Genomic DNA, 26,135 nt, shown 5'->3' with positions numbered 1-26,135 from the left:
TTGAACATAATGAACTATTTTTAAAACTCAGAATTGGTTTTAAAAATTATCATCCATTTTATCAATTTTATTAAAGTATAAAAATATTTTTAAGAATGAATTAAGTTTTTTAAATGATTTAAAACTATAATCGATTTTCAATCTGAGTGAATTGGAATCCCTAAAAAAACTGTCCTACGTGTCACACGCATTTAAATAGAGTATAGATAGATATAGATTTATCTGAAGCTATGTACTCAACACAATTTTGTACAGTGGACTAAAACTTCCTCAGAAAAGTTGTATGAAAAACCCTACGAACTTTATAGTGAGCAACTTTGAGCACAAAATTTAGCTTTTTGTGCCATATGTGGATAGGGGTTAATTTAAGAGTACTCTAACTGCGCGCTTTTAAGTAAAGTTTTTAAAAAGAAAAATCGACATCAATTTATTGGTCACATATTTGAATAGCAAGCTCTCCGAAACATAACAAACAAAGGAAGTTCAATTCATTTTATTTTAACAGGACTATAACATTTCCGTTTCGATTTTTTTAGTTTTGAAAACTGTGCTTTCTTGAAAAGCAAAGCTGAACTTTCGATCCAGAATTCCTTCGGGACATTTTCTAGCGCAACCTTCTTAACCAAGTCGTGAACGTCAGCTGATATCCATTCGTCTGAAATTATTCCTGCCGGAAACCAACGTACTAGAACTTCGTTTTCTTCAACTGTTCCAAGATTAGCGTTCATACCTTTAATTGCCCTCGTGCCTATAATTTTGCCACGCAACCACACAAAATCAGGTGATTTCGGGTCAAACTCAATCAAATTTGAAATTCTACTCATCGTGTTTTTAAGTTTCAGCGCAAACCTTGCAGTGTTTATTTTGTTTTCTTCCATTTTCATCAATCTTGCTGTCAACTCTTTTTCTTCTGTTGGTTTTTGTTTTTCTGGCGGGTATTTAACTTCAACTTTTGATATTTTTCTGGGCGACTTTTTGGTAACGGCAGGTGAACCACTTGACGAAGAAATTTGCCGACTGAGACTGAAATTCTCGCCAATCTTTCTGCTTGCTGAATGGGAACTTCCAACTTTATTTTGTTGTTGTTGTTTGTTTTTACGATCATGTTGGTCCATGTGTTTACACAACTCTGCACCTTGATTTGTCTCGAAGACGCAATTATGCATGCGACATCTGTACTGTTTCTCTTTCGTGTGGATGCTTCGAACGTGTTTTGACAATGCCTCCAAAGAATCGAACTGCGAGTCATATTTCTATGCAGCAAATGATTGATTTTTTAAAAAAAAATTAAGAAATCATACTGTCTCTCAAATCTTATAGATCTTAAAACTTTTCCCGCCAATGAAACCAGACATAGATTCTCCACCATCAATGATGAACTCAAGCAAAAATTCGGCATCCGAGAAATAACGGCCTATATTAGCAAAAAAACTCCAGGGTCAAATAGCCAAGTCTGGAATGTGAGGAAAGAATTCTAAACGGACTTAAGCAGGATCAACAGCCTTTGATAGTAAACATTATATTCGCCAAATTTAATACAAGGTTTGTATTTAAAAAAATAACCCTTAATAACCTACTCAAAAACCTTACTTGACGCCCAGCAAAGGCATAAATAGCTACAGAAGTTTTCCAGTTAGTTGGAGAAAATTATCGATTCCAACTTGTGGTGGCATTCAAAAAACGCTTTATGAAATCTTTTGCTAATAAGACCTACGACAAAATATGATGACACAGACATTGAAACTACTTTTGGCCGATCGTCATATTTGCATATGATCGTTTCAAGTATTTTTTCAAGGACGAATCCCCCGTTTCCAATAAGGGGGGAAGAGATTTATCAAAGACCTCAAATAAATCAGTGCCATGATCATTGTCATAGATAATAAAAAGTAGCTTTTAGACTTCTAATTAATCTTGATTGTTTTCAAACTTACTCTACATTTTTTCCATTTGCACTTCAGCTCGTGAACCTTTCGTTTCCTACTCGGACTAGAACCAGAAGAACCCCCACTACTGCTGCTTTTCACGGGCGAAAGTGAACGACTCTTCAGCCCCGCGACGTGAACTTCAGACACGTGGTCGTAAAAATCGAACATTACTTCAGTCGTGAACGAACATCTATTCCAACAACATTTGAACGAATTCAAATCAACCACATCTGGTTTTTGTTCACGTGAAATTGATGACAGTTCGTTTTGTAATTGCAATTTGTCTGTTGATTTTGATTCGGTTTTACTTGAATTTGGTTGACATCCATTTTCATCCTTTCTTATAGCTTCTGGCTAAAAACCAAAAAAAAAATCGATCAAATTAAAGAAAAAGTTAAATTAATTCAATTTATTTCTCAAAAATAATTGTAAATCTATGAAACACATCAAGCTGCTAAGCAGTTTTATTTGAACTTTTTAGCAATACAATACGAAATATCATGAAATTAATTTTTCATACCGCGTTATTCGTATTTTACAGAATCTTGTTGAAAGAAACTAACTTTGCAATCATCGTCTCCATTTTTTTCTTCTTGGAAATAATCATTGAAGAAAGCTTCCAACTCCTTCAACTTCTGACTGCCAGCAAACATTTTCTCCCAATCTTAATCTAAAACTTGACTTTTTGTAGCCCATTTTAGCTGTTTATAGAAACTTTACAGCCCTTCGAATGGAACTTTACAGCATTTTCCAAGACAACTAATGGAGAACAAATTCATTCTCATTTATTATTCTCAATGGCGTACAAAACAAGTTTATGCGTATATTTTTTTTAGCTTTGGGCAAAAATTGTTTTGACACTACAAGACAAGATAATTAATTAATTTCCAATTAATAATTTAATTATTATCATATGGCAGTAAAGTAAGGCAAGACTTCCTTAGGGATTCCTTGTATGTAAGTTTTATTACTATATTACACTGTTAAGACACAAGTAAGACCAATGAACAGATGTCGCGATAATCAAATTTACCATTTTCACCAAAAAGAACCAATTTTAGTAACTGTCATGAACTAAGGAAGATACTACACATGAATGACCTCGAAAGGAGAATTAATGACTGTCATGACTATCAAAAATTTTAACAGGTATATTGAAAGTTGAAAATTAGATTCTTTTTGGTTTTTCAGTTTATTGATACACCTGTCTATAGCACGATCCATTGTGAAAGAAAATGATAAACTACTTGTTTTTATTATATGAATTTGCTAGCCCCTGTGATTGAGTGGAAACTGAATGGAAAAATTATAATTTGATAAAGTGAAGACAAAAATTTCGGTTTGTTTTTCTCGATCACCATATAACTAAGAAGAAGAATTTATTCCTCAAAACTTGCCAACAACAGGAAACAGTTGAAACTAAAACACTTAACAAAAAGATTACAAACTGTACTAATAGCTTCCATAAAAAACATGAGCTAGATCCCTTGATTTTAATTGAGCCTCGAAGAAACAGATCTACAAGGCTATAGAATCTTTCTTAGAAGCGTTTCGATTTGTTTATTGGTTTTAAAACTTTTCGTAAGAATGATAAAACCGGACTTTTTTTCTTCCCAGGCCGAAGTGAGCGACTTATAACTGAACTAAAGCGTTTCTAAAAAAATGTTAGATTGCATATTGGCGACTCATAATGGGTATCTCGCGATTTTGGCGCTTGAAGAAACAAGTGTCATATGATGATATAATCCGGTAAAGAATGTTTTGGCATTCTAATTCAGTTTAAAAAAAGAAGAGAACATAGCCAACAGACATTTGGAAAGTAGCCAATGAACAAAAAGAAACAGAAAAAAACACTGGCTTGTTTTTTTTCGAAAAAATCTCAGCTTTCAAATACATGGCCTTAAAACTCTTTGAAATTCTATTAACATTAATTTATGATGGACATTTTTCAGATAAAATTAACCCAAATTGAAAAAAAAACTGGATCAAAAAGAAGTTTTTTTTAATTCGCTAGGAAATCTGAAACTTAAATTCCATCTTTTTAAACTAGAAGTCGATCATGTTTTTCGTGACTTTTACGCTTAGGCTGTTCGATAAGGAGTTTGCTTTCCTTTTAACAGAAGAAATGAAATGAACTTACAAAAAAAATCAAAAGTCACGCCACGAAAAAATAAATTTGATCTTGAACATTTTAATCCTGAAAATTTAACAAAAAAATCACGATTTAGATTACTATAATCAGAAGACTAGTTCCTTAACTATGAAATTATTTTTCTCAAAGCGAATCCCTTCCAAGTCTAATAATTGATAGAAACTTGGTTTTGTCAGTTTGACAAATAAACAAAGAAATACCACCGAATTGACCAATCAGGCTGTTGTCGAACTTCCAGGGTAATTAACATACAACAGAACTTGGGACCAATGTTATGAAAATCGTGAAAAAATCCCGCGGCTTCGTCTTAAATTGCATGCAGTCGTAATATTACCAAAATTGCATCCAGTCGGAACCTTGAAAAATTGTAGATGCCAATAAGACCTCCATATGGTCCAAGTTTGACGGCATAGTCATAATTCATATCATTTTTACTAGAAAAGAAAAACAGAACCCGCGGCCAGAAAAAAATTTCAAGAGTTGAAAAAATTTTCCGGATTGGTTTTTTCTTTACAGTCAAATAAATCTCATGAATGATTTTCATATGCGTTGAAGGAACTCTACGTTTTTCCAATTTCATTTTGTCATTTTCTAACGCCCCGCGGACCTTTTGAACTTCAAGCCAAGGAAAGAAAAAGTAACCTTCCAGATACGACTTACTCAGTCCTATATCTCGGTGGTAGATATTTAGATAGATCACTGGTAGTTGTTAGTATTTCGACAGTCTTTCAAAGCAAAGTAGTTTTTTTGGTCCAACCTCTTCTCGATCATCATACAGTCAAAATCGATTGAGTAATCGAATCGGTTTTCATAAGTAGTTATGTTTAGATAAGTAGCTTTCCCATACTTTTGTTTTGCATACAAGCAAAAGATTATTTGCAAAAACTCGTCTCTTTTGCTATTTTGTATTTTTAATACAAAAACAGTTCAAAAAAACGTGGAAAGCTAGATATTCCTTATCAATATCCTCAGAGTTCTAATTTCCTATTAAACTAAATTTGCTCGTTTCATTTTCCCACATTTTTATCATTATTCTACACCAGCTCGACCCTAAAACTAATATAGCAGCCTGGAGAGTGCTTATCATCAATACCAAATTTCCTCTTTCTAAGAAACATTTCAAGTTATGGACATAACCCTGCTCCAGGAGTCTTTTCCGATGTAGTCACTCTGCTCCAAAGTTTGATTTTGAATCTCACTTTAGACATGTTCCGGCCATCCTAAAGCTCTGAGAACAACTGCAGGCGGTTTTTAAAGTTGTAGCAAGGTAATTTTAATGAATCTCCAAAAATCATGAATCTTTTCTGATATCATTTTGAAACCGTCAAAAAATTAACTTAAGCAACAATTTTTTTTGGCTACTTTTAATATATTTTGTTGAGAAACCCAGCTCAACACCTACACGAAGAAACCAATTATACTAAGTTTGGACAAATATATCTACCCAACCTTGGATGTTAAGAAACTGAGCCAAAGTTGAGTCTAGGACTATAAATTAAGGTAAAAAAAGGAGATTAAAACAAACACAGCGTTGTACCCCATATGACAGAGCTTTCCAGCCATATCTTTACCTTAAAAATTGTTAAAAAATTCAAACACAAGTCTTTACATGTCGGGTCACACACATAGGTTGAAAAATAAAACTCGATAAATTAGTCGACTTAAAAAAAATAAATTTTTGACTAATGATCCAAAAATCTGAAAATAATAGTGTATGGATTATTTTGGACAAAGAACGCACCCGAACAATGTTGATCTTGATAGCGAAAGGGAACGCGTGGTGGATACTTATGGCTGCTCCAAATCGCGAGCTGGAGCCAATAAACTTGAGACTTCTTAAGTCGGACTTGGCAGCGGCGTGGGCAGATGTATCTCATGCTTTGAGGGGATTCTACGAATTGGCGGATATTCTGATTGTGCTGGAAGAAGTCGTCTTGAAAAGCCGAAACTCGCTCGGCAACTAAATTTCAATCCAGAAATAAGGGATGACCAACCGGTAATTAGCCACCTAACAGCCAGCCTGTGGTTTCGGAGCATGGATCTGACAATCACGAGCTCCAACAGTGAGGCGAGGGGACCGAGCAACGAAAGGAAAAATGTGGCTGCGGCCGAAAAGCAGTTGGAATCGACGGGGTACCGCTTTACGCAAGAGAGAGGCAGGTGGCCCTTTCTGAACCCAAGGCTTGAGAATGCCACAGACAAGACGCGGGAGAGTGCTCCACCTCTCATCAAACAGATATGGGAGTTTCTTGAGGGGCAGCTGGAATTGGCAGAAAACAGAGAGATGACGGTGGCAAGGTTTGTCACAGCGGCAAATGAAGTCACCATTGGAGGGTTCTGGAGGGAGCACGCGAAGGGCGAGGTGAAGACCAGAAAGAACCACAAAATCTTGAGATTCTTAAGCCCATGCTGGGAGAAGAAGTACATGGGCAGAGTGTTCTATGCGGGGGATGCCATCTTCGATGCGTTCGTGCAGGAATTACTAAATATGCCCATTAACCTCTTACTGGCCCTGTACTTGGTCTACATCAGGTATCTGTTCAATATGGGCCCGGACTACATGTTCAGCAGAGGTGTGGAAACCCTCCGAATTGACGGATACTTAACGCTGATACTCTTGACCCATGGAGAACTGATGGCGTTTCATCGACTGATGAAGTATGGGGAACCCCTGTCGATAAGGAAGGCTCACCCAAGTGTGGAAACTTATTCATACAAGTGTGCTGCCGGGCTGAAGACGTTGCTGGTGGAGTATCTAATGCAAAATCGATACCTGACGGGCGAGGAGAGAAATCCCAAGACGAGAGAAGAGTTGAAGGAGGCGAATGGAGGCATACCTCTCTTGACTGATTTGTGTTTGGCCATGAGATTTGACTCATTAGGGATGATTAGGGGGCTTGGAGAAGCCGTGACCTGCATCTACGGGCCGGCGGTAACATACGCCTTTCCTGATCCGCTCGTGACGGCATATCGGCATTCAGTGATGCACGTGAGCCTAATAAGACTTTTAGATAGGACGGAGCTGAACTGGTGCATGCAAGAAGAGTTGAGAGCGCGGATGAGCGACACGGTACTTTTTGGGAAAGTGAAGGGCCCAGAGCTGATGGTGCTCAGCTTCCGGGGACAACTGCAGTGCAGAACGGGGGGCAAACGTGAGGGTCCCATCGAGGCCTACCCCAAGTTCTGGAACTTGAATCCCGTGACAGGGGACAAGGGAGAAGTCTTGAGAATCCCGGCGCCGAAAGGGAGTTTAGAACTGGTGAAAAAGGAGTTAGAAATATACTTGAGCGAGAAGTTCTGCCCACTACCGTCCCTGAATTCCCGCTGGTCAGAAGAATGACCCTGGGGATGAACAGCCCTTTGGTGGTCCCGTCCCTACACGCAAGAGCCACTGTGGAAATGCAGCAAAAAGAGTTTACGAACGGTTGGGATCCCTTGTTCATTGGATAGTCAGCCGCAGTTTATTTCCACACATGTGACATCCAAATAAACTCGTGGACGACACAGGCAATGAAGATGAGAGGCTCAATGCCCCCAAAGTTCGAGATCCGGGACATCTTGAGGACGCTCGAGGAGGCTGGGCTGGAGAACAAGCTGCTGATTTGGGACGATGGAAGAATGATCGTGGAGGAGGGACACATTGCTCTGAAAGATGAGATGAAGTTCGCCACGAGGAAGTACCGAGCGCCCTACGGAATGGAGGAGCTAGAGCTGAGACAAGAGGGAAAAAAGCTTGATGCGGCAGGTCCCCTATATGTAGCCCTCACTGAATATAAGAAGCTGGACCTGGCAACACCCTCGCCCTTTTTGGTGGGCACCCCTGGAGATAAAAGCCACCCCGTAGAGAAAAGATTCAGAGATGCACTAGAGAAAGAACAGGCTGAGTCAGGGGAAGGGGAGAGCATGGATGAGACCCTCAGTGAAGTGGGAGAAGAAATGGAGGTGGAAAATACACCAGATCAGGACCCAGCTGAAAGAGATTTCACTCCGCAGGAGCTGTTGCAAGACTTGAGTGGAGACGACTGGGCGAACACGGCCACCCCACCCCTGGCATCCCCTCGCAAAGACCTGGAATTGCCCTTGGCGAGCGAGACCTCTAACATGGGGATTAAGCTCTTGAGTGCCGAAGAAAGCAAGAAGAACGCTTTTGAGGGCAATAAATGGATGTTCCTGAACACACTGGACGAGAAGGCGTGGCAAGATTTCCTGAGCGAATTCAACCAGAGAGTGAAGAGCAAAACTACGCTGGAGGACTTCAAGAAAGAGATGTGGAACACGGTGGTGAAATTCGGGGAACCTGTCTTGATGGGTACCGGACTAGATGAAAAAGCGAGAAAAGAGCTACTAGGGAGGATGATCAAACTGAGGGGATCGGAGCAGAAGACCAAAGATGACGCATGTAAAGACAGCTCTACTCTGAAAAAAAAACTGATGATAAAATGATTAAGGTTGAAAGGGATGAGCACCCGGTAATTAGCCACCTAACAGCCAGCCTATGGTTTCGGAGCATGGATCTGACAATCACGAGCTCCAACAGTGAGGCGAGGAGACCGAGCAAAGAAAGGAAAAATGTGGCTGCGGCCGAAAAGCAGTTGGAATCGACGGGGTACCGCTTTACGCAAGAGAGAGGCAGGTGGCCCTTTCTGAACCCAAGGCTTGAGAATGCCACAGACAAGACGCGGGAGAGTGCTCCACCTCTCATCAAACAGATATGGGAGTTTCTTGAGGGGCAGCTGGAATTGGCAGAAAACAGAGATGACGGTGGCAAGGTTTGTCACAGCGGCAAATGAAGTCACCATTGGAGGGTTCTGGAGGGAGCACGCGAAGGGCGAGGTGAAGACCAGAAAGAACCACAAAATCTTGAGATTCTTAAGCCCATGCTGGGAGAAGAAGTACATGGGCAGAGTGTTCTATGCGGGGGATGCCATCTTCGATGCGTTCATCATCATCATCATCAACGTTTTGTGTCTTTTTCCCGTGCTACACGGGGTTAGACAACAATGCCTTCCACAAATCCCTGTCCATGGCTTCCTCCTTTTTCAGTCCCAGCAAGGATAGGTCTTCCTCTATTGTTTTGTCCCATGTCTTCTTCGGCCTACCCTTTGATCTGGGTCCGGGGACACAAACGTTTGTTAGCGCATTTGCAAGGAGCACGCTCCTCTGAGTGTGCCCGAACCACCGAAGACGGGACCTCCTCAAATAAATGTCTAGATGGTCAATACCGCAACGCTCATAAATAGAACGAGAAGCGATCATATGTAGGTCAGTACCAATTACCCATCGCAGTACTTTAAGTTCCGTTGATCTCAATATTTTAAAATTTGAGTCTGTCATTGACCAAGTTTCAGTTGACCTTCGATGCGTTCGTGCAGGAATTACTAAATATGCCCATTAACCTCTTACTGGCCCTGTACTTGGTCTACATCAGGTATCTGTTCAATATGGGCCCGGACTACATGTTCAGCAGAGGTGTGGAAACCCTCCGAATTGACGGATACTTAACGCTGATACTCTTGACCCATGGAGAACTGATGGCGTTTCATCGACTGATGAAGTATGGGGAACCCCTGTCGATAAGGAAGGCTCACCCAAGTGTGGAAACTTATTCATACAAGTGTGCTGCCGGGCTGAAGACGTTGCTGGTGGAGTATCTAATGCAAAATCGATACCTGACGGGCGAGGAGAGAAATCCCAAGACGAGAGAAGAGTTGAAGGAGGCGAATGGAGGCATACCTCTCTTGACTGATTTGTGTTTGGCCATGAGATTTGACTCATTAGGGATGATTAGGGGGCTTGGAGAAGCCGTGACCTGCATCTACGGGCCGGCGGTAACATACGCCTTTCCTGATCCGCTCGTGGCGGCATATCGGCATTCAGTGATGCACGTGAGCCTAATAAGTCTTTTAGATAGGACGGAGCTGAACTGGTGCAGGCAAGAAGAGTTGACAGCGCGGATGAGCGACACGGTACTCTTTTGGAACGTGAAGGACCCAGAGCTGATGGTGTTCAACTTTCGGGGACAACTGCAGTGCAGAACGGGGGGGGGGGGGCAAACGTGAGGGTCCCATCGAGGCCTACCCCAAGTTCTGGAACTTGAATTCCGTGACAGGGGACAAGGGAGAAGTCTTGAGAATCGCGGCGTGGAAAGGGAGTTTTGAACTGGTGAAAAAGGAGTTAGAAATATACTTGAGCGAGAAGTTCTGCCCACTACCGTCCCTGAATCCCCGCTGGTCAGAAGAATGACCCTGCGGATGAAAAGCCCTTTGGTGGTCCCGTCCCTACACGCAAGAGCCACTGTGGAAATGCAGCAAAAAGAGTTTACGGACGGTTGGGATCCATTGTTCATTGGATACCCAGCCGCAGTTTATTTCCACACATGTGACATCAAAATAAACTCGCGGACGACACAGGCAAAGAAGATGAGAGGCTCAATGCCCCCAAAGTTCGAGATCCGGGACATCTTGAGGACGCTCGAGGAGGCTGGGCTGTAGAACAAGCTGCTGATTTGGGACGATGGAAGAATGATCGTGGAGGAGGGACACATTGCTCTGAATGGAGGAGCTGACGGAATGGAGGAGCTAGAGCTGAGACAAAAGGGAAAAAAGCTTGATGCGGCAGGTCCTCTATATGTAGCCCTCACTGAATATAAGAAGCTGGACCTGGCAACACCCTCGCCCTTATCAGTGGTCACCCCTGGAGATAAACGCCAGCCGTAGAGAAAAGATTCAGAGATGCACTAGAGAAAGAAAAGGCTGAGTCAGGGGAAGGGGAGAGCATGGATGAGACCCTCAGGGAAGTGGGAGAAGAAATGGAGGTGGGAAACACCAGATCAGGACCCAGCTGAAAGAGATTTCACTCCGCAGGAGCTGTTGCAAGACTTGAGTGGAGACGACTGGGCGAACACGGCCACCCCACCCCTGACATCCCCTCGCAAAGACCTGGAATTGCCTTTGGCGAGCGAGAAATCTAACATGGGGATGAAGCTCTTGAGTGCCGAAGAAAGCAAGAAGAACGCTTTTGAGGGCAATAAATGGATGTTCCTGGACCCACTGGACGAGAAGGCGTGGCAAGATTTCCTGAGCGAATTCAACCAGAGATTGAAGAGCAAAACTACGCTGGAGGACTTCAAGAAAGAGATATGGAACACGGTGGTGAAATTCGGGGAACCTGTCTTGATGGGTACCGGACTAGATGAAAAAGCGAGAAAAGAGCTACTAGGGAGGATGATCAAACTGAGGGGATCGAAGCAGAAGACCAAAGATGACGCATGTAAAGACAGCTCTACTCTGAACAAAAAAAACTGATGATAAAATGAATAAGGTTGAAAGGGATGATAAGAATAAGACTAGTAATATGATTAAAGATATTAATATTCATAAGGCTCGAGAAGGGGGAGGCAAGAGTTGGAAAGGCCGGACCTGGATAAAGAAGTCGAATCAGTGATGATAGTGGCGACGCCCTGAGTAAGGGAATAAGGTCTCGGAAAAGGAGAATAGAGACAGAAGAATTAAATAGTCCCTCGGCGGACGCAGTCTCAGAAAAGAATCTGAAGGAGATGGCTCCCATGATTCTAGCGCGATGGAAGACAGCGGCTTATAAGGGCAGCTCCGCACCAGGGAAGTTGGCCGAGGTGATGAAGGTAATGGAAGTCTCGACGTACTTGACAACGGAGGAGGTCTTCAGACCTCAGAAGGCAAACACCAAAAGCGGTTCGACGAGTGGACGAACGTGGGATGTGGACGTTGGCAAAGAATGGCCCTCGACCCAACACCAGGCCACTGGGAAACAAGTGGCTAGTGATCCTCTTGAGAGAAATGCGACGAGTAACACCGCTCGACCTTGGTGGGTGGCTCTGGAGACCATGAAAGAACTGGAGGATTGCCTGAAGAAACTTGATCGAGGAGTATCCCGTATGCGTCGTCATTGGGCTACCCAACAGAAAGCCGAGGTTAATAAGTTAGACTTGGGGAATCAGCTGAGACGAACTTGGCAAAACCTGCTGCTGGAGTATTTCGCAGAGGCGATGAGAACATCCTCGTCGGCGTTGCCGTTGATGGCAAATCCTTTCGTCAGAACGGCAGGACAGCTGATGTTCGCATGGAGCTTGGTGGGAATAGAGCTAGAGGTGTTAACCTCACACGATAAATTGAAGCTGGGCAACAAGAGTCTACAGGTTTATAAAATACTCGTGCAGCATATTGCCAGAGACAATTCCGGTTTGAGTCTAACGAGAAAAGGGGACGCCACTTGTTTCTTAAGATGGATCATGTCCGTGATGACCGACAGTACTGTCCAAATATGTCATCAAAAAGCGATGGGAAGTAAAACTATGGGAAGGAGAATCTCTACGGTCATCCTGAACGTGTACCAGAGTAGTGCAATCGAAAAAGAGAATGGCTCCACACAGTCTCTAGAGAGTCACGGGAAACTTGACGAAATACGGAGGTTCTACAACAAGAAGTTCGAGGAGGGGCATGACGTGCATCGTAATTTAGCCCGAGCTGAAGACAACTCGAAACCCACAAAGCGGGGAGAATATCAGTATGTGTCTGGAATAATGGGGATAGCATACAACCCTTTCTTGGATTCGGAGGCCGGGAACGCCCACAAGAATTATGAAGTGGCAGAGCTGTTGAAGTTCTGACAGAGAAGAAAATTGAGATTGACACAGTGGAAAAGGAAAGGCCGAGCCTAGGCCTGACACTTGAGAAGATACCAGGAGTGATTAGCGTGCCGCGCTCGAACAAGAGGGTAGAATTGAAAATGGGAAATGGAAACGGCATGCTGATTACGAATTTGGGGACAGTTTGGAAGTTGCTGAGGTTTTCCTGGCACCCACATCCCCGTGCAAGTTTGATTGAAGTCACGGAGCGAGTGAGACTGTCACCAACGAGGGATGAGGACTTGGGGAATCTGAATGTGGTACGCAAACTGATCCTACCCCATAGTTAAGAAGTCAGAAGAAACAACGAGCAAGCTAGATAAATCAGCGAAGAAGATGGAACCCGGTAGTTGTCTGGACCTGATGTGAGAAAGTGGAGAGCATTCTTGCGATGGACGATCCTGTGTCACGATACATTCCTTCCAGAGGGAAGACTTAGCCACTTGGTTTGGTGACGTCACAGAAGGAAAAGAGCGAAGTACAGATAGTGGCTGAGTGTTACACCAACACTACTGTAAATATAGCAACGGCGTTGGGGTTCTTCAAGGATGTGCAGCTTGAAATCGCTGCAGACGCTGGAGTCCGAGCACCATTTAGTGACAGCGTTGAGCGTGGAGTCATGGCCTGGGGCGTTGCAAATAACCCAGAAACACAGCAGAGGGTGGAAGATTGGTCTTGAGGCGGAGATGGGATTTCCCGTGAGTAAAGCCTATAGTTTGCCAGTGAACGCGAAGTCCCTAGTGAGATCGGTGATGGCCAAACTGTGTGGAAGCCACTACCCATTACACATGGCAATGGTGGAGGTATCCAGTCAGAGGATACTAATCGACAAAGCCTTCTCGATACCGAAGTGCGTACGCATGGCTCGAATGTCGCATCACTCGCACAGACTATTGAGAAAGATCCTGGGAACTGTACCGGGGGAACAAAGAGAACAATTAAGTGATATCTGGGGGGAGTTTGAAAGAAGAGAACACGATTGATTTCGAGAGGCAGAACACGATCGGGAAACCGATGAACAGTGCCCCAGCCCTGGAGGAAAATGATGTTACACCCAACCTCCGGAGTATCAACCTCACACATGGAGAATGCCCGTGCCACTGTCTGGCACAGACGGTGTGGTATCTGGAGCACTCGAACCTCTGCTTGATATGGGACGTGGATGAAGTTCGGTCAATCGGGTTACCGACAGAAGGTCACCCTCCTAGTAGTGAGTTCAATGCTGGCATTGCGATGGATCGAGGAAAACGTGACGAAATATCGGGAGTCGAAGGCACCGACAGCGGAATCGATACACGCTATTGATTACAGCAGGAGGCTTGAGTTGTTTGAGACTGCGTTCAAAGTATTCGCTATACTTATGGAGGTCAGGCTCGTGTGGAGCCGCATAAGATTCTTCCCATGGTTTCGAGCGACATTGACGTCTTGGTTATACGCGGAGACGAAGGATCACGTGAAGAAGCATCAGAAAGAATATCGACAGTTCCTGACTGAGATAGGGCCGGAAGCCTTCAAGAGACCCTTGCTGACCCATCGTAATGCAATCACTACGGATTGGAAGAGTTGGTACGGTGTCTAGAGATAATAGCAAGCCGAGGGAGTCAATATTGGAGGAGGACTTGGCGAAGAACGTGAGCTTGAGCTTGCATAACTCTTTTCGCTTGAACCGAGAATCCAAAGTGAAGGGTTTCCGGAACCAGGCGAAGAAATTGCAAGAGCAGAGGGAATGGATGCGATCCTACAAACAACTTACTTCTCAAGCCCCAAAAACTTACTTCTCAAGTCAAAACTTATTCATTTAAACTCCTCGAGTTAGATATAATTACCCATTTATTCTAGAGCTACTTATTGATTTAGTTGCTCAATCCTAGAGTGTGCCGGTATGTGATTACCCAATTTAAATGTCTTGAGTGTGTTTTATATTGTTATTGTTATGTTGAGGTAAGGAGAGCTTTGGGTTGATCCATCTGAAATGGATCAAAGTTCCACTGTCTAATAAAAAGTAACTATACGGATTGTTCCGACCCTGTTTTTAACGGCGTCCGCGTGTTTTTAGCTATTTTGAGACCTAAGTATGGGGACGTTCTTATTTTCTAGAGTGGGGGGGTGGTATTTTGTTAGTGGCCTTTAAGCTGTAACAAAGGTTTTAGTCTCATGTCGCAAATGAACCGAATTGGCTCCGACCGTTTGAGCTGGAAAAACACAAGAGATAGTGTCCCTGACTCTTGAGCCAATGGTTATAGGGCCTATTTTTCTTTAACCTCATATGTGACTTAAGTAGGCGACTGTTACATTGAACCTTCTGAGATACAACAGCCAAAACCAATATTTTTAAACCAAAAAACCTTTTCACGAAACGTTCTAATTAACTCCCGAAAGCATAAAAACCTTTATAACAATTTTCCAGTAGGCTGGAGAATTGTACTAATTCCAAACTGTGACAAATTATGTTTCTAGATTCATGATATTAAAAAGTTTTTGCTCATAAGTTCTGTGCATTTTGTGGCAATATTCACATCATGTTCTGACATTTTTCCATATTTTTCCGGAATATTGACTAATTTTTACTCAAAACTTTTGGTTGATCAGCTGTTTTTTAGATATGATTTATCCCTAAATCACAATTTTTTAGGGTTTTGCAGTGAAAATCATCTGTAATTCATGGCTGATTTAGCCCTGAAACATTTAGACCTGATCATGGTGGTTTAGACCTGATCATGGTGGTTTAGACCTGATCATGGATAAAATAACCCTGATAACAGACTGAACCACGGACTGTAATCTGATATTTCTGTACTAGTGACTAACTTTTCCGGCAATTACATCTGGGTAGACAAACGAATAAGCCGTCCCAATTTTAACGTAAGAACGTGGAGATATTGTAAGTTTGATCTTTATTTTTAAAGCATTTTCCGTCTTTGGAGCTTCGAAATACTGTGATATGATGACAAAAAATTCTAGCCATTACACTGAGAAAAACAAACCAGGTGAAACTTTGAGATAATACACAACCTATGCAAGTTAGTTTACTAACAATGTCTTCTTTAATATAACTGATATCCAAGGTCAAAAATGTGACAGTTTCTCAAAAACTGCAACATAGCACTGGTTATACGCAATATCGAATTGCTGGTCAATATAGTTTTGGAAAAAATTAAGTGCAGTGGAATCTCTTCAACTTGCCCCCCCCCCCCCCCACACACACACACGCACAAATATAGCAAAAATGGGCAAAGACTCAAAGTTTGCATACGTTCAATTAGTAATGTGCGATTCAAGGTATTTGAGAACACAATTGACTTCCGATTCAGTGCCGGTTTTTACCAAATTACAAAAGGAAATGGTATTTTTTAAAAAATTTTGAGTATTACAAATTTAATACCGAAATCTGAGGGCGGTGAATTTTTCCGAGCAAGCAATAAATTATTCCTGTATACGCTGAAGAATCTTTATTAGTTAAGGTACCATAGGTGGTGGTGGGGGGGTTGTGTTACAGAGATCCGCGAATACTAGAGGCTAGTTAGAAAGCACAACACAAGGTTCATTTCGAAAACAAATAACTCTTCTGTTAAGCAATGACTTATCTCATTCAAATAACAATTTCAATAATTGGCAAAATGAATGAGCACTTGTTAATATGAGGCAATGACGAGGAACTAATTTTTCGACTCCAATTTTAGAACTCAACATGTTGACTTGTTTTTCGTCCATAAACAATAACAATTGACATTTTGTGCCTTTCAGAGACGGAATAAGTGCTCAATAATTCCATCTGTGAACGTCACCAAATGTCAATTGGTTTTGTTATTTGACAAAAAAGAATTCAATTGATTAAATGGCAAAAACTTCATGGCAAAAACAACAATTTCGGATAGTCGAAAAATTTATTTCCTCTTTATTAATGGCTAGTTTGGTTTAAAGTGTGAACGGGAGTTGAGATCGTTGTTACCAGCACAGATATCTTTAACCCCCCCCCCCCCACTTTTGCAAAAAGTGGGATTCGTTACTAGGTGCAAAATTCACATATACTTCACTGTTGATTCAGTTCATTATAGGAGGGGGGGGGGGGGGGCAATTCGTAACTAGGTACTAAGAGGGATAGTTACCACCGGCACAACTCAAGAAAATAAAGAGTGAATAAACTAGAGAAAAGAATATCAGAGTTTTCTATTCCAGGAAAAATAATCAGTTACGACATCCGATTACTTTCTTGGACAGTACCATGTCACATATTTAAATCGGATCCTTAGTTGTTCATACGCCGTACTTAATGAAGAACAATTTTCAAACCCTGCTAAAAATGCTAAAGCTCTTGATAACACAGTTACTATTCAATAATGAAAGCTGCTAGGTTAGTTTAAAATTCTAGTTTTTCAGTAAAAAAAAAACTACTAAATACAGCGTACAAGCAAAACGTGGGATCATCTGCTAAATCATTTGGATATCATTTTCGGTCCATGACGCAAAACGCCTAAAATATGATTTTTTTAAGATTTTCAACAGAATATCGGAAAAGACCAAAATTTATTTAACCGGCCATTATGAACGCAGTGCCAAAACAAGATCCAAATGTAGTGAAAATGTGATCCAAGAAAACTCTACTCAATAGTACTTTTTAAAAAGTTTTCCCTCAAAAACATAGGCGAAGCTCCAAAAAATATATATTACGAAGTCTGGAACACCTGGTTTAGAATCTGTTCTTCTAGCCAGTGATCTATATACACACTACTATCTCCTGAATCGTTAGATTCCTTCCTTTGGTCGTTTGGGTCTTTGTAGTACAGAAGTGTCAAGTCTCTTCTGGGTGATATTCCCTTTCCTATGCTGTCTCGTTTGTTCATCATATTTGTAGCTGACTCTTCGTCTATTGTATCGTGTTGGTCTAAGTTAAAAGTGACTTTAGTTTTGACACCCATCACTTGTTTTTGTACAAAAAAGGTGATATAAGCATAGGTAGTTCATTTTAAAAAAGCGAACAAAAAAGAGAGTCCGTAGCTGGATTCGACTCTGGATTCGCTGGAACTTGTGTTTACCTTATTCAGATTTATCATTCATCTAATATTGCACAAAAACTTAACGTTCAATTTGCATTCCTCATTAAGTTATTCCTTTACGGGGCAACCTTCAACAAGCCTCTCGTTGGCTTTCTGGTTGTCCTATCATGAGTTATTTTTACAATTTTGCATATTGTGTTATGATATTTTGATTACTCATGATGAATATTTAAATAAATAAATAAATAAATAAAGTTGCTATAAAAATTCTGAACATTTTTCCATTATATTGGGCGATAAAAGAAAATTTTTATTTTCAAGTCCGGGATATACAAATACAGACATGTGAAAGATATAAAAACTTTTACAGCCAAGACTTGAAATGGCAACCAAGTAGGTAGTTTGCCCTTCAAAAGGTACCTCGTGAGTAACCGAGTTCTGCAAAATTACTATAATAAGTTTTTATTTTAAAATTACAGAAAATCAATTCCCCCAAACACCTAAAATACCGAGTTACCAAAAAACGCTTATTAACTCTTATATACATTATCACATAAATAAATATACCTTAATTAATGCAGATAACCCTACAGTTTCGACTTTCAATAGCTACCACCTTTACAAGTATAATTTTGTCCATTTGACAAATTTGTTGAACAGAAGTCTAACTCTTTTTTCTCTAGTTTTCGTCCAATAACGATTCCATAATTTTCTTTTTTATGATGATTTGAATAGCTTCATCTGACGATGCTTTCCATTAACTTTTTTTGCCATAAGTTTTAGTAATTGTTGTACTTGCAGTTCGCGGATGTTGCAAAGCTTATGTTTCTTTTTCAGATATCTGATGCTGTCAACTTTAGATAATTTGAAACAGTTTTTCTATATTAATCTTTGTTGTTGTTATTGTTCTATGATCAGACTTAGCACCAGTGCGATAGACCATGACACTGCATCGACAAATAGGTGTGATGTAGGTTTTGTACACTCTTACCAAATGAGTCTTATTGAAAAACCCTATCCCATAATTCATGGATAACAATTTGACGGTCCCTTTTCTATTTTTTCAATATGCTTTTTGAAGTTGAGTTTTCTATCAATAAATACTCCCAAAATGTGATTTCAATTGAGCAGCCCTCAGTGGGCTAATCCTAAAGAAAATCCAAATTCTGTTATATAGATCATTGCATCAGCCCTCCTTGAGCAAACTCTTAAAAAATTCTGTTATACAGATCAAATTTTATCGTGTACCAATTCAAGACTTTTCCTGAAAAAAATGAAAAAACCGTAGCCAACAGGCAGTTCGAAAAGAAACAATAAACGCACGTAAACAGAAAAAAAAAACTGACTTGTTTTTTTATATCTCAACTTTCAAATTTCCAAGAATAAATAGATGGACTTAAAGCTCTTTGAATTTGTAAAACCAATTATGATTGACGCTTGATAAAATTAACCCAATTTGAGAAAGTTGGATCAATAAGTAAGATTTTCATTTCGCTGGAAAATCTAAAAATTAAATTTCAGTTTGGAAGCTAGAATTCGATCACGTTACCCGTGACCCTTTCGATAGTGGAACTTGCCTTCATTTTAAAAAAGAAAACAAGCGTCAAACTGCGAAAAAGTAAATTTGAGCAAACTTGAGACTTTTCCTGAAAAAAGAACGAAAAAAAAATCATCGCGATCTTTATAAAACTCCGAGCTACGCTCACCGACTCTTAAACATATGGAGATTTCCAAACACCGCAGAGGTAATAAACATGTCTCTACCTGAGTTGTTGGTTGATTTAGCACTTGGTGATGATTCTGACTTAGTCGTAGCTATTGTCGAAATTGAAGATGAGTTGCCTGATTGAGTGGCCAATTGAGACAGTTTGGGCCCTGAGCATACTCTCTTCATCACATTCGGGACAGCTGGTTCTGGGTTTGGTTTACTAGTGCATTGTTCAACAGCAGTGGCCCAATTGCGCCTAAAGACAGATCCATAGGTGGAAAGCAATAGGAAACTTATCACGCCGAAAGCAAAGCCAACAGAAAGTAGAGAAACTCAATGAATTCAGGTAAATGGAAAAATCGACCACTGATTTCTCCTCATTTTGAGTTTCACGGAACATATAGCGGTTCGTTCCCAATATCCCCCTTCCGCAAATTACAGTTTTTTGTTACTAGTATGGGAAGCTATTATGGGATCGACCCCATACCATCACCTTAAACTCAAATTAAATACCATCAACTTAAATTTCACGAACCGCTCATGATTGATACTTTTTTGATAAAATTAATCCAGTGAAGAATCTGGATAAAAAATATTTTCCACAAAGAATTTTTTCCTCAAAAAACAAAAATTCCACAAATGGAAACCCCTATTGCCAATTCCACTTTCATATTTGATAGAGACTTCCCAACCCAATCAGATAATTTGTGCAACTTGAAAATCACCAAAAATAAGTTCTTGAAACTGCTACCTAAGTTCGTCGCATCAATGCAAAGTTGCTCGGAAAAAAAAGTATTTAAAAAAGGACACGGCTCGAGTAAATGTGATTCACTTTGTAACTCAACGTTTGAAAATGAAAACGATACTATATAACTCATTTGAAAAAAAACTTGCACAGGTGAAGCACAGCAGAAAAGGTAAGAAAAAAGAACATTCGGCCACTGTGCAAGTAGGTGAAACATTTTGGTTAAAATTTATTTTGTTCAAATTTTGTTTCATGGAGCAAAATTTCAGTGCGCGGCAACTTCAAGATCTAGTCAGTGCAGTGCATGTATTTAATGCACAATATATTCATTTAATTTTCAGTCAATTTTACGTTCTACTAAGACAGTTTTTGTAAATACATTATTCTGTCAGATGAAATAATAATCAAAAATTCAAGTTTTAAGCTTTTTTGCCCAATAAATTGCTTTGAAATAAATCATAAATACTGTTCGAAGTATAGCGGAGAGCGATCTAGCTCTTAAACTTGAATCTGCCGCCTATTGTAATACATACCACAGGGGCGGATCTAGGATTTTCTCCGACGCTTTGGTCGACCTTTTTTTAGGTCGACCAAATTGATTTTTCGAGCTCTCCCAAGCACTATTTTGTCCTTATTTTGGTGAAATTTTCTGCGCCGCAGGCGAAATTTTGAAAAAACAGGCCAAAAAAGCCCCAATAAAAAATTAGTATATATTGGCGCCTAAGGTACCTTTAGAAAATTTTTAGGGTCCATCACCAAAAATGGATATTGGAAAATAGTGCAAAGGGGGGACCCTTTGGGTCGGTAGGGGGTCGAATCCCTGAGGGTGGGGGGGGGGGGGGCGTCCCCCCCCCCTAAATCCGCCCCCGCATCACCACAATATTTTGCATATTTCTCTCTGAACACTTAAGCTGTCTGTGCTTTTGAGAGCTTCAAGAACTCACTTTTAACCACCTTTGTAGAATAAAACAATTTTGAAGATAAAATAATCAAAGGTTTGTTCTTAATCTGTTTAAAAAGCTAATACATTCAAATTATTTCTCTCAACTCTGAAATAGATTTCGATTGAAGCTCAAACCACCGCTAACAGGGAATCAAGCTGATATATCAATCGAAAACTTTGGGAATTTATTTGTGAGAACTAGACTAGCGCTGAAAAACAAAATTTTTTCCCAGGTTCGGTGGCGCGAACAAAAATCCTAAAATCCTAAGGTTCTTCCAAATCGAGAAAAAAAGAGCAAAGAAAACGCACAAAAATGCAAGCCTACTTTGAAAATGAAGGTTTGAAAAATCGCCAAAAAAAGAACTGAAAAACAAAACGAAATAGTTAGAAATGAAAAAAACTTTTGAAGTAGTTAGAAGCAAAACTAATTTCATCAATGTTTCGTTACCTTTTTTCCAGTCTTGGCAAAAAAACGTCAAGTAAATTTAACAAGTAATAAAAAAAAATAACAAGACTGCTCGTATCAGGGCGAAGCCCTGAATGTTCCGACTGCCTTTTAAGGTTTATGGAGCAGTAATAACCTATAAAAAAAATAGAATGTAATAAAATAAAATGAAATTTTTTTTAGTTCTAATTTTTTAAATGAAAATCACCCCCCCACACGCCATATAAAGTACTAAAGGATAGATTTCGCTCCTTGTAACAAATCAATTATGGCAAATAAGCTTCTTTCAACCAATTAGGAACAATTTCTAAGACGGATTAAATCTCCGCTTACGCGTTAATAGATCGCGCGTTAATTGTCCCAAATTGGCCAAAATGGCAATCTTTAAACCCCTATAACTTTACGAAAAAAGATCACAGGTGAAATATCTTTTCAAATATAAAATCACGACAACAAAACCTTTTGAATGATATAAAAAAAATTCCGTCAAAAATGGCTAGTTAAAAAGTCGAAATTTGTCTGAAGAAAAAAAAACCCACCCTGAGCACAAATATTCCGTTACTTTCGTATCGAAAGTCGGAACAATAATAACTCCCTGAAAACTTTTAAGACTTTTTCTGAAAAAAGCAAAGGAAAAATCCTCATGGCCTATATCAGCAATTTAACTTGATCATTCATGCTTTATAAATATAATTTAATTTTGTCATTCATGCTTTATAATTTGAGCTTAGTAGTGAAATAAATGAGACCAATTACTTTGCAACAATTCAATTTGGAATGATTATTCGAGCGCCGGGAGAAAATAGGAAATAATTCAAGATTTGGATTAATTCGTTTAAAATAGCATGACTTGGACTAGCTTAATGATTACTTTCCAAATTTTAAACCGCCAAAGGTTTGCGAAAAAGGATCGCAGGACTACTGAATTTAGGACTACTGTCTCTTCAATAAGGAGAAAAATGTCACTCAAAAACAATGATTGCGATAGTCTTTGCACAAAACACTTGGCACTAAAATGCAAACAAAAACATTACCAATGCCCTTACCTGCTCCACGTTTATGATTTTGCGGCTTCTCATAAATGTGGCTACACGGTATACTACAAAAATGAGCGTAAGTTCCGATGAGGTAAAAAGCGATCTTCAAAAGTCAAACCAACACAAAAAACAAGAAGTTTGAGATTTTTCCTAACAAACTAGGGGTTTAAAAAGGAAGTGAATCCAATAAAAGCCAATAAAGTAAGTGAGTCATCGCGTATTAAGATCTGTGCTTGTTGCTTCAGGGTGAGGCAACATTCATTACCCAGCTCAGAAAAACACACAAAAAATGTATGTATATACTAACCAGGGTTCTCCGTCAAAAGCTGAGCAGCTCGTACGTTGGTCCTTTCTCTTGTGGATAATTTATCTCAACTTAATCTTTTTTTAAAAAAAAATCTTAAGCTTTGTCCACGTTCATCATTGTTGACTTGTCTTTTCACATGAATTTGTTCATGCGAGGAAACTTAAAAGCGTGGCTTTGTGCTTACCTAAGGAGTTCTATGTACTGCTCGTGTTCACGTGAGTAACAACTCGTCTCGTCGTCATTTTCAGCTAGATCAAATTTGACGAAGTAATCGCTATGGACGCTGTGAAACCCACTGTCGTGTAACCCATTCGAAGAACTATTCAAGTCCGAATCGAGACTTGAAGCAGAACTGAAATTCGAGAATTAGGGATCAACTTAAGTCTGTACACTCGTAATATATATACATTTTTAATGTATTTAATATATACAACTTATTTTTAATTTTGAAAAAAGATGCAATATTGAACGATTCTTGTAAATAATTGGGAATTTCTGTTTAACTTGATTTGCAAGAAACCAAGCCTGACTTTATTTCAAACAAGTCGAGACGGTTACTTGTTCTGTCCACAAATTACTTTTGCAAAACAAAAAATCGAAAAAACGAAGTGGTGCTATCAGACAGTTTAGGACTTAAATTTCGAAACGTACACAAAAAAATTAAAGCAACGTTCTCGAAACCGTGATTTTTTCAAAAACTTTTCAAAAAGGCTTTATAATATAGTATATCACGCAAACCTATCTGAAGATTATTTGTGGTACCTGATTTTGCGTGGAAAAAAAAACAACTACATACCCGAATAAAAAGTTCCAAAAATATTTAATTGTTGCTTCCTATCAAATGATTTACATTACTTTGAGAGCATAAATTTAAATTGATCCCTAATTTGACGCTGGAATGATTTCGCACTCAAATACTGATCTGAATGACCATTACTGTAAGGCTGCTGCTTTGAATAATTTTGATGGCCATTTTTCAACCCATTAGAAGATGAATTTAAGTTTTGTTTGTTGATAAATTGAGCTTTACTCGGCTTAGCTCTGTTTCGACTTGATGAACTTGACATCGTGTTTCCGTTGAAATGACTCTGATTGCGCAAATTAGCTGAATTCATCTGGTCGACCGATCAATTTCAAACAGAAAAAAATTCTTCGCAAAACACACTTAGGTAAATCGATGATAGCTCAAAGTAAGTCTAGATGTAATGGTTCAATACCGATAGCGACAACAGATTGCGGGATTGAATCAAATAAAGTTTTGTTTCGTTCAGGTCAATTGCTAGCAAAAGTAAAAGCACAAAATAGAACAAGGCAAATTAAGTAGATTTCTGGGTTCAAAATCCAGCCTCAAATCGGATTTGTAAATAATGAAGGGTCGGAACAATGAACTGAGGTGATGGTATTGATAGTAGATTATCGTAAGTAGTTTCGCCCAGTGTTCACAAAAAGTAAATCGAAAGGTGTGACCCGATGTAACAAAACTTTTAGTTACGTATGTTCACATCCAGAACTCATAACTTCATATCATAACAAACCTGAAATCATTGCTGGTTGAAACTATAGTTCTTTAAATCGTATTAAGTTTTGATATCTTTCAAAACGCTGCTTGATTCCAAGAAGTTGTAGTCGTTTAGACACTGAAGAATATATCTTATTTTTTATTAACATTTCAAATTATAATATCCGATAAATTTCCTCTTCGCAGCAATTTGAAAAGAAAAAATCTAACGCATTCGAAGCAAAAAAAAACTAATACGCACTAAAAAGGTCATCCATTCGGTGTGCAAAAAAGCTCACTTGGTAATAATAAAACCGGTCAATGCAGTTCCTTTTCCCCATTTTATTTCCGCTCACCAGATAAATTTTCTCTGTATTTCTCTGTAGTGCTGTATTTTTGGTTGAATTTTTATTACCTAGCTTTCAGGGCAAGACGCATTTAAAAAGAAAACGGAGGTGAAAGTTCTCAGATGTCAAGCTAATTAAGGCTTCAAAAAAATAATCAACTTTAAAAAAAACGCCCCGATGAAAAAAATGCGCTTTGCCAATTGTATGCAGCCTAGTAAAAAACAGCGTAGTAAAAAAAAACTATCGCCCTAACAAAAATTTTTTTCGGGTAGACGGAGGCTTAAATGGGAGCCAAAAACTGAATGTTAGACGTTCGGTAGCGGTCAAAAACTTCTTGTTGAAAGATAACAACAATATTTTCACGAATATGAAACCAATTGTTTATGAAGCAATAAGATTATGACAGACAAAGAATGGAGTGCGGTCTGTATTTAGACAACCGCGTATTCCTACTCGTCAGTAAGCAGACAAATACTGTATGAACCAATCAGAATCGAGATGAGAAAGTAAACTTTCGAAATAAGTAATTACTATTTATTAATTCCTTCCTTGTCTCAATTCTGATTGGTTCATACAGTATTTCTTTGCTCACTGACGAGTAGGAATACGCGGTTGTCTAAATACTACGTAACCCAAAGAATTAACTTCGTAAAACTGAGCATGTAAGCTTTATCAAAACCACGGGTGAGATTTTATGTAAAATGTATCAGATAGCAAATCCAGAAGCCGGACTAAACGAGGGAAAAATTTTGAAATTCGAAAACAAAGTTGCGCATCATCCTTGTCTTATAAAACATGCATAAACATTTTATTGACTACCAATACTGTCAAACAAAACCGAAAAAAAACAGTAGAAACGTTACTTAACATGACAAATTTTACATCTCGGAGCCGAGCGAAAAGTGGATTCCTTTAAAACATTTTAGTTAGAAAGATACTAACTAATTTATACTAATTCCTGTAGTTATAGAGAGAAGTAATCGAAAAAATAAATTATCCAGAGAGGAAAAAAAAAACAAATCAGAGATCATCACATGGAATAAATGTTCAACCTGCGCATATTTTCTGTGAAATAAGTCGGCAGCCGCGTGTTCAAATACAACTTCTTACCATCGTTCACATCCGGTATTACCAGTGTTTTAGCATGCAGATGCAGAGGTAGATGTCTGACGTGGGTTTGTTTGATGTTGAATGCTCTCAACATTTCTGCCGGTAGTTTTTGCGGGGCTATTTTGTCCATATGGTGGAATTTGTGGTCTCCTAGAATCGGACAACCTGAAACAAGGTTTGAAATAAATCAATCAGTTCAATCGTTGGCATATGTATTATATTTGGGCAGAAAAAACTAACCAAGAACTTTTCACCTAAA

The 26,135-nt window shown here is 39.5% G+C and overlaps 3 protein-coding genes across 5 annotated transcripts in view; all 3 read right to left on the bottom strand.

Annotated features, from left to right (window-relative positions):
- Positions 1 to 439: 439 nt before the first annotated feature.
- LOC134853315 (vacuolar-sorting protein SNF8-like) overlaps positions 440 to 26,135 on the bottom strand; it is a 340,685-nt gene continuing 314,989 nt past the window's right edge. Inside the window, exons 2-4 of the mRNA XM_063869288.1 lie at positions 2,492 to 2,601; positions 1,935 to 2,282; positions 440 to 1,253 (exon numbers count right to left, since the gene is read on the bottom strand). Of these exons, the coding sequence (XP_063725358.1) occupies positions 489 to 1,253; positions 1,935 to 2,282; positions 2,492 to 2,581 (1,203 nt within the window). The 5' untranslated portion in view covers positions 2,582 to 2,601 and the 3' untranslated portion in view covers positions 440 to 488. The remainder of the gene's footprint in view (positions 1,254 to 1,934; positions 2,283 to 2,491; positions 2,602 to 26,135) is intronic.
- Positions 17,272 to 23,285, bottom strand: LOC134853283 (uncharacterized). Its single transcript, XM_063869255.1, has 3 exons — positions 23,106 to 23,285; positions 19,501 to 19,700; positions 17,272 to 17,624 (listed from the first exon to the last, which is right to left on the bottom strand). The coding sequence occupies exons 2-3, from the start codon at positions 19,628 to 19,630 to the stop codon at positions 17,407 to 17,409; spliced, it is 348 nt and encodes a 115-aa protein (XP_063725325.1). The 5' UTR covers positions 19,631 to 19,700; positions 23,106 to 23,285; the 3' UTR covers positions 17,272 to 17,406.
- The window catches only part of LOC134853314 (pseudouridylate synthase RPUSD4, mitochondrial-like), a 315,381-nt gene continuing 314,989 nt past the window's right edge, over positions 25,744 to 26,135 (bottom strand). For all 3 annotated transcript variants that reach the window (XM_063869285.1, XM_063869284.1, XM_063869287.1), the window contains one exon: positions 25,744 to 26,041. In XM_063869285.1, the coding sequence (XP_063725355.1) occupies positions 25,797 to 26,041 (245 nt within the window). In that variant the 3' untranslated portion in view covers positions 25,744 to 25,796. The remainder of the gene's footprint in view (positions 26,042 to 26,135) is intronic.

The sequence above is a fragment of the Symsagittifera roscoffensis genome, chromosome 8, assembly GCF_963678635.1.
Source record: "Symsagittifera roscoffensis chromosome 8, txSymRosc1.1, whole genome shotgun sequence".
Taxonomy (NCBI): domain Eukaryota; kingdom Metazoa; phylum Xenacoelomorpha; order Acoela; family Convolutidae; genus Symsagittifera; species Symsagittifera roscoffensis.
The sequence above is the reverse complement of the archived record's forward strand: the minus strand, read 5'-3'. Positions and strand labels throughout refer to the sequence as shown.

What these genes read in the sequence shown, in the direction of transcription:
- LOC134853283 (XM_063869255.1), bottom strand. Translation starts at nt 19,630, where the DNA reads ATGAAGAGAGTATGCTCAGGGCCCAAACTGTCTCAATTGGCCACTCAA. An exon ending in TAAATCAACCAACAACTCAG is followed by an intron (nt 17,625 to 19,500) that starts GTAGAGACATGT and finishes CTTTTAACTTAG; the next exon opens with ACCAACACGATACAATAGAC.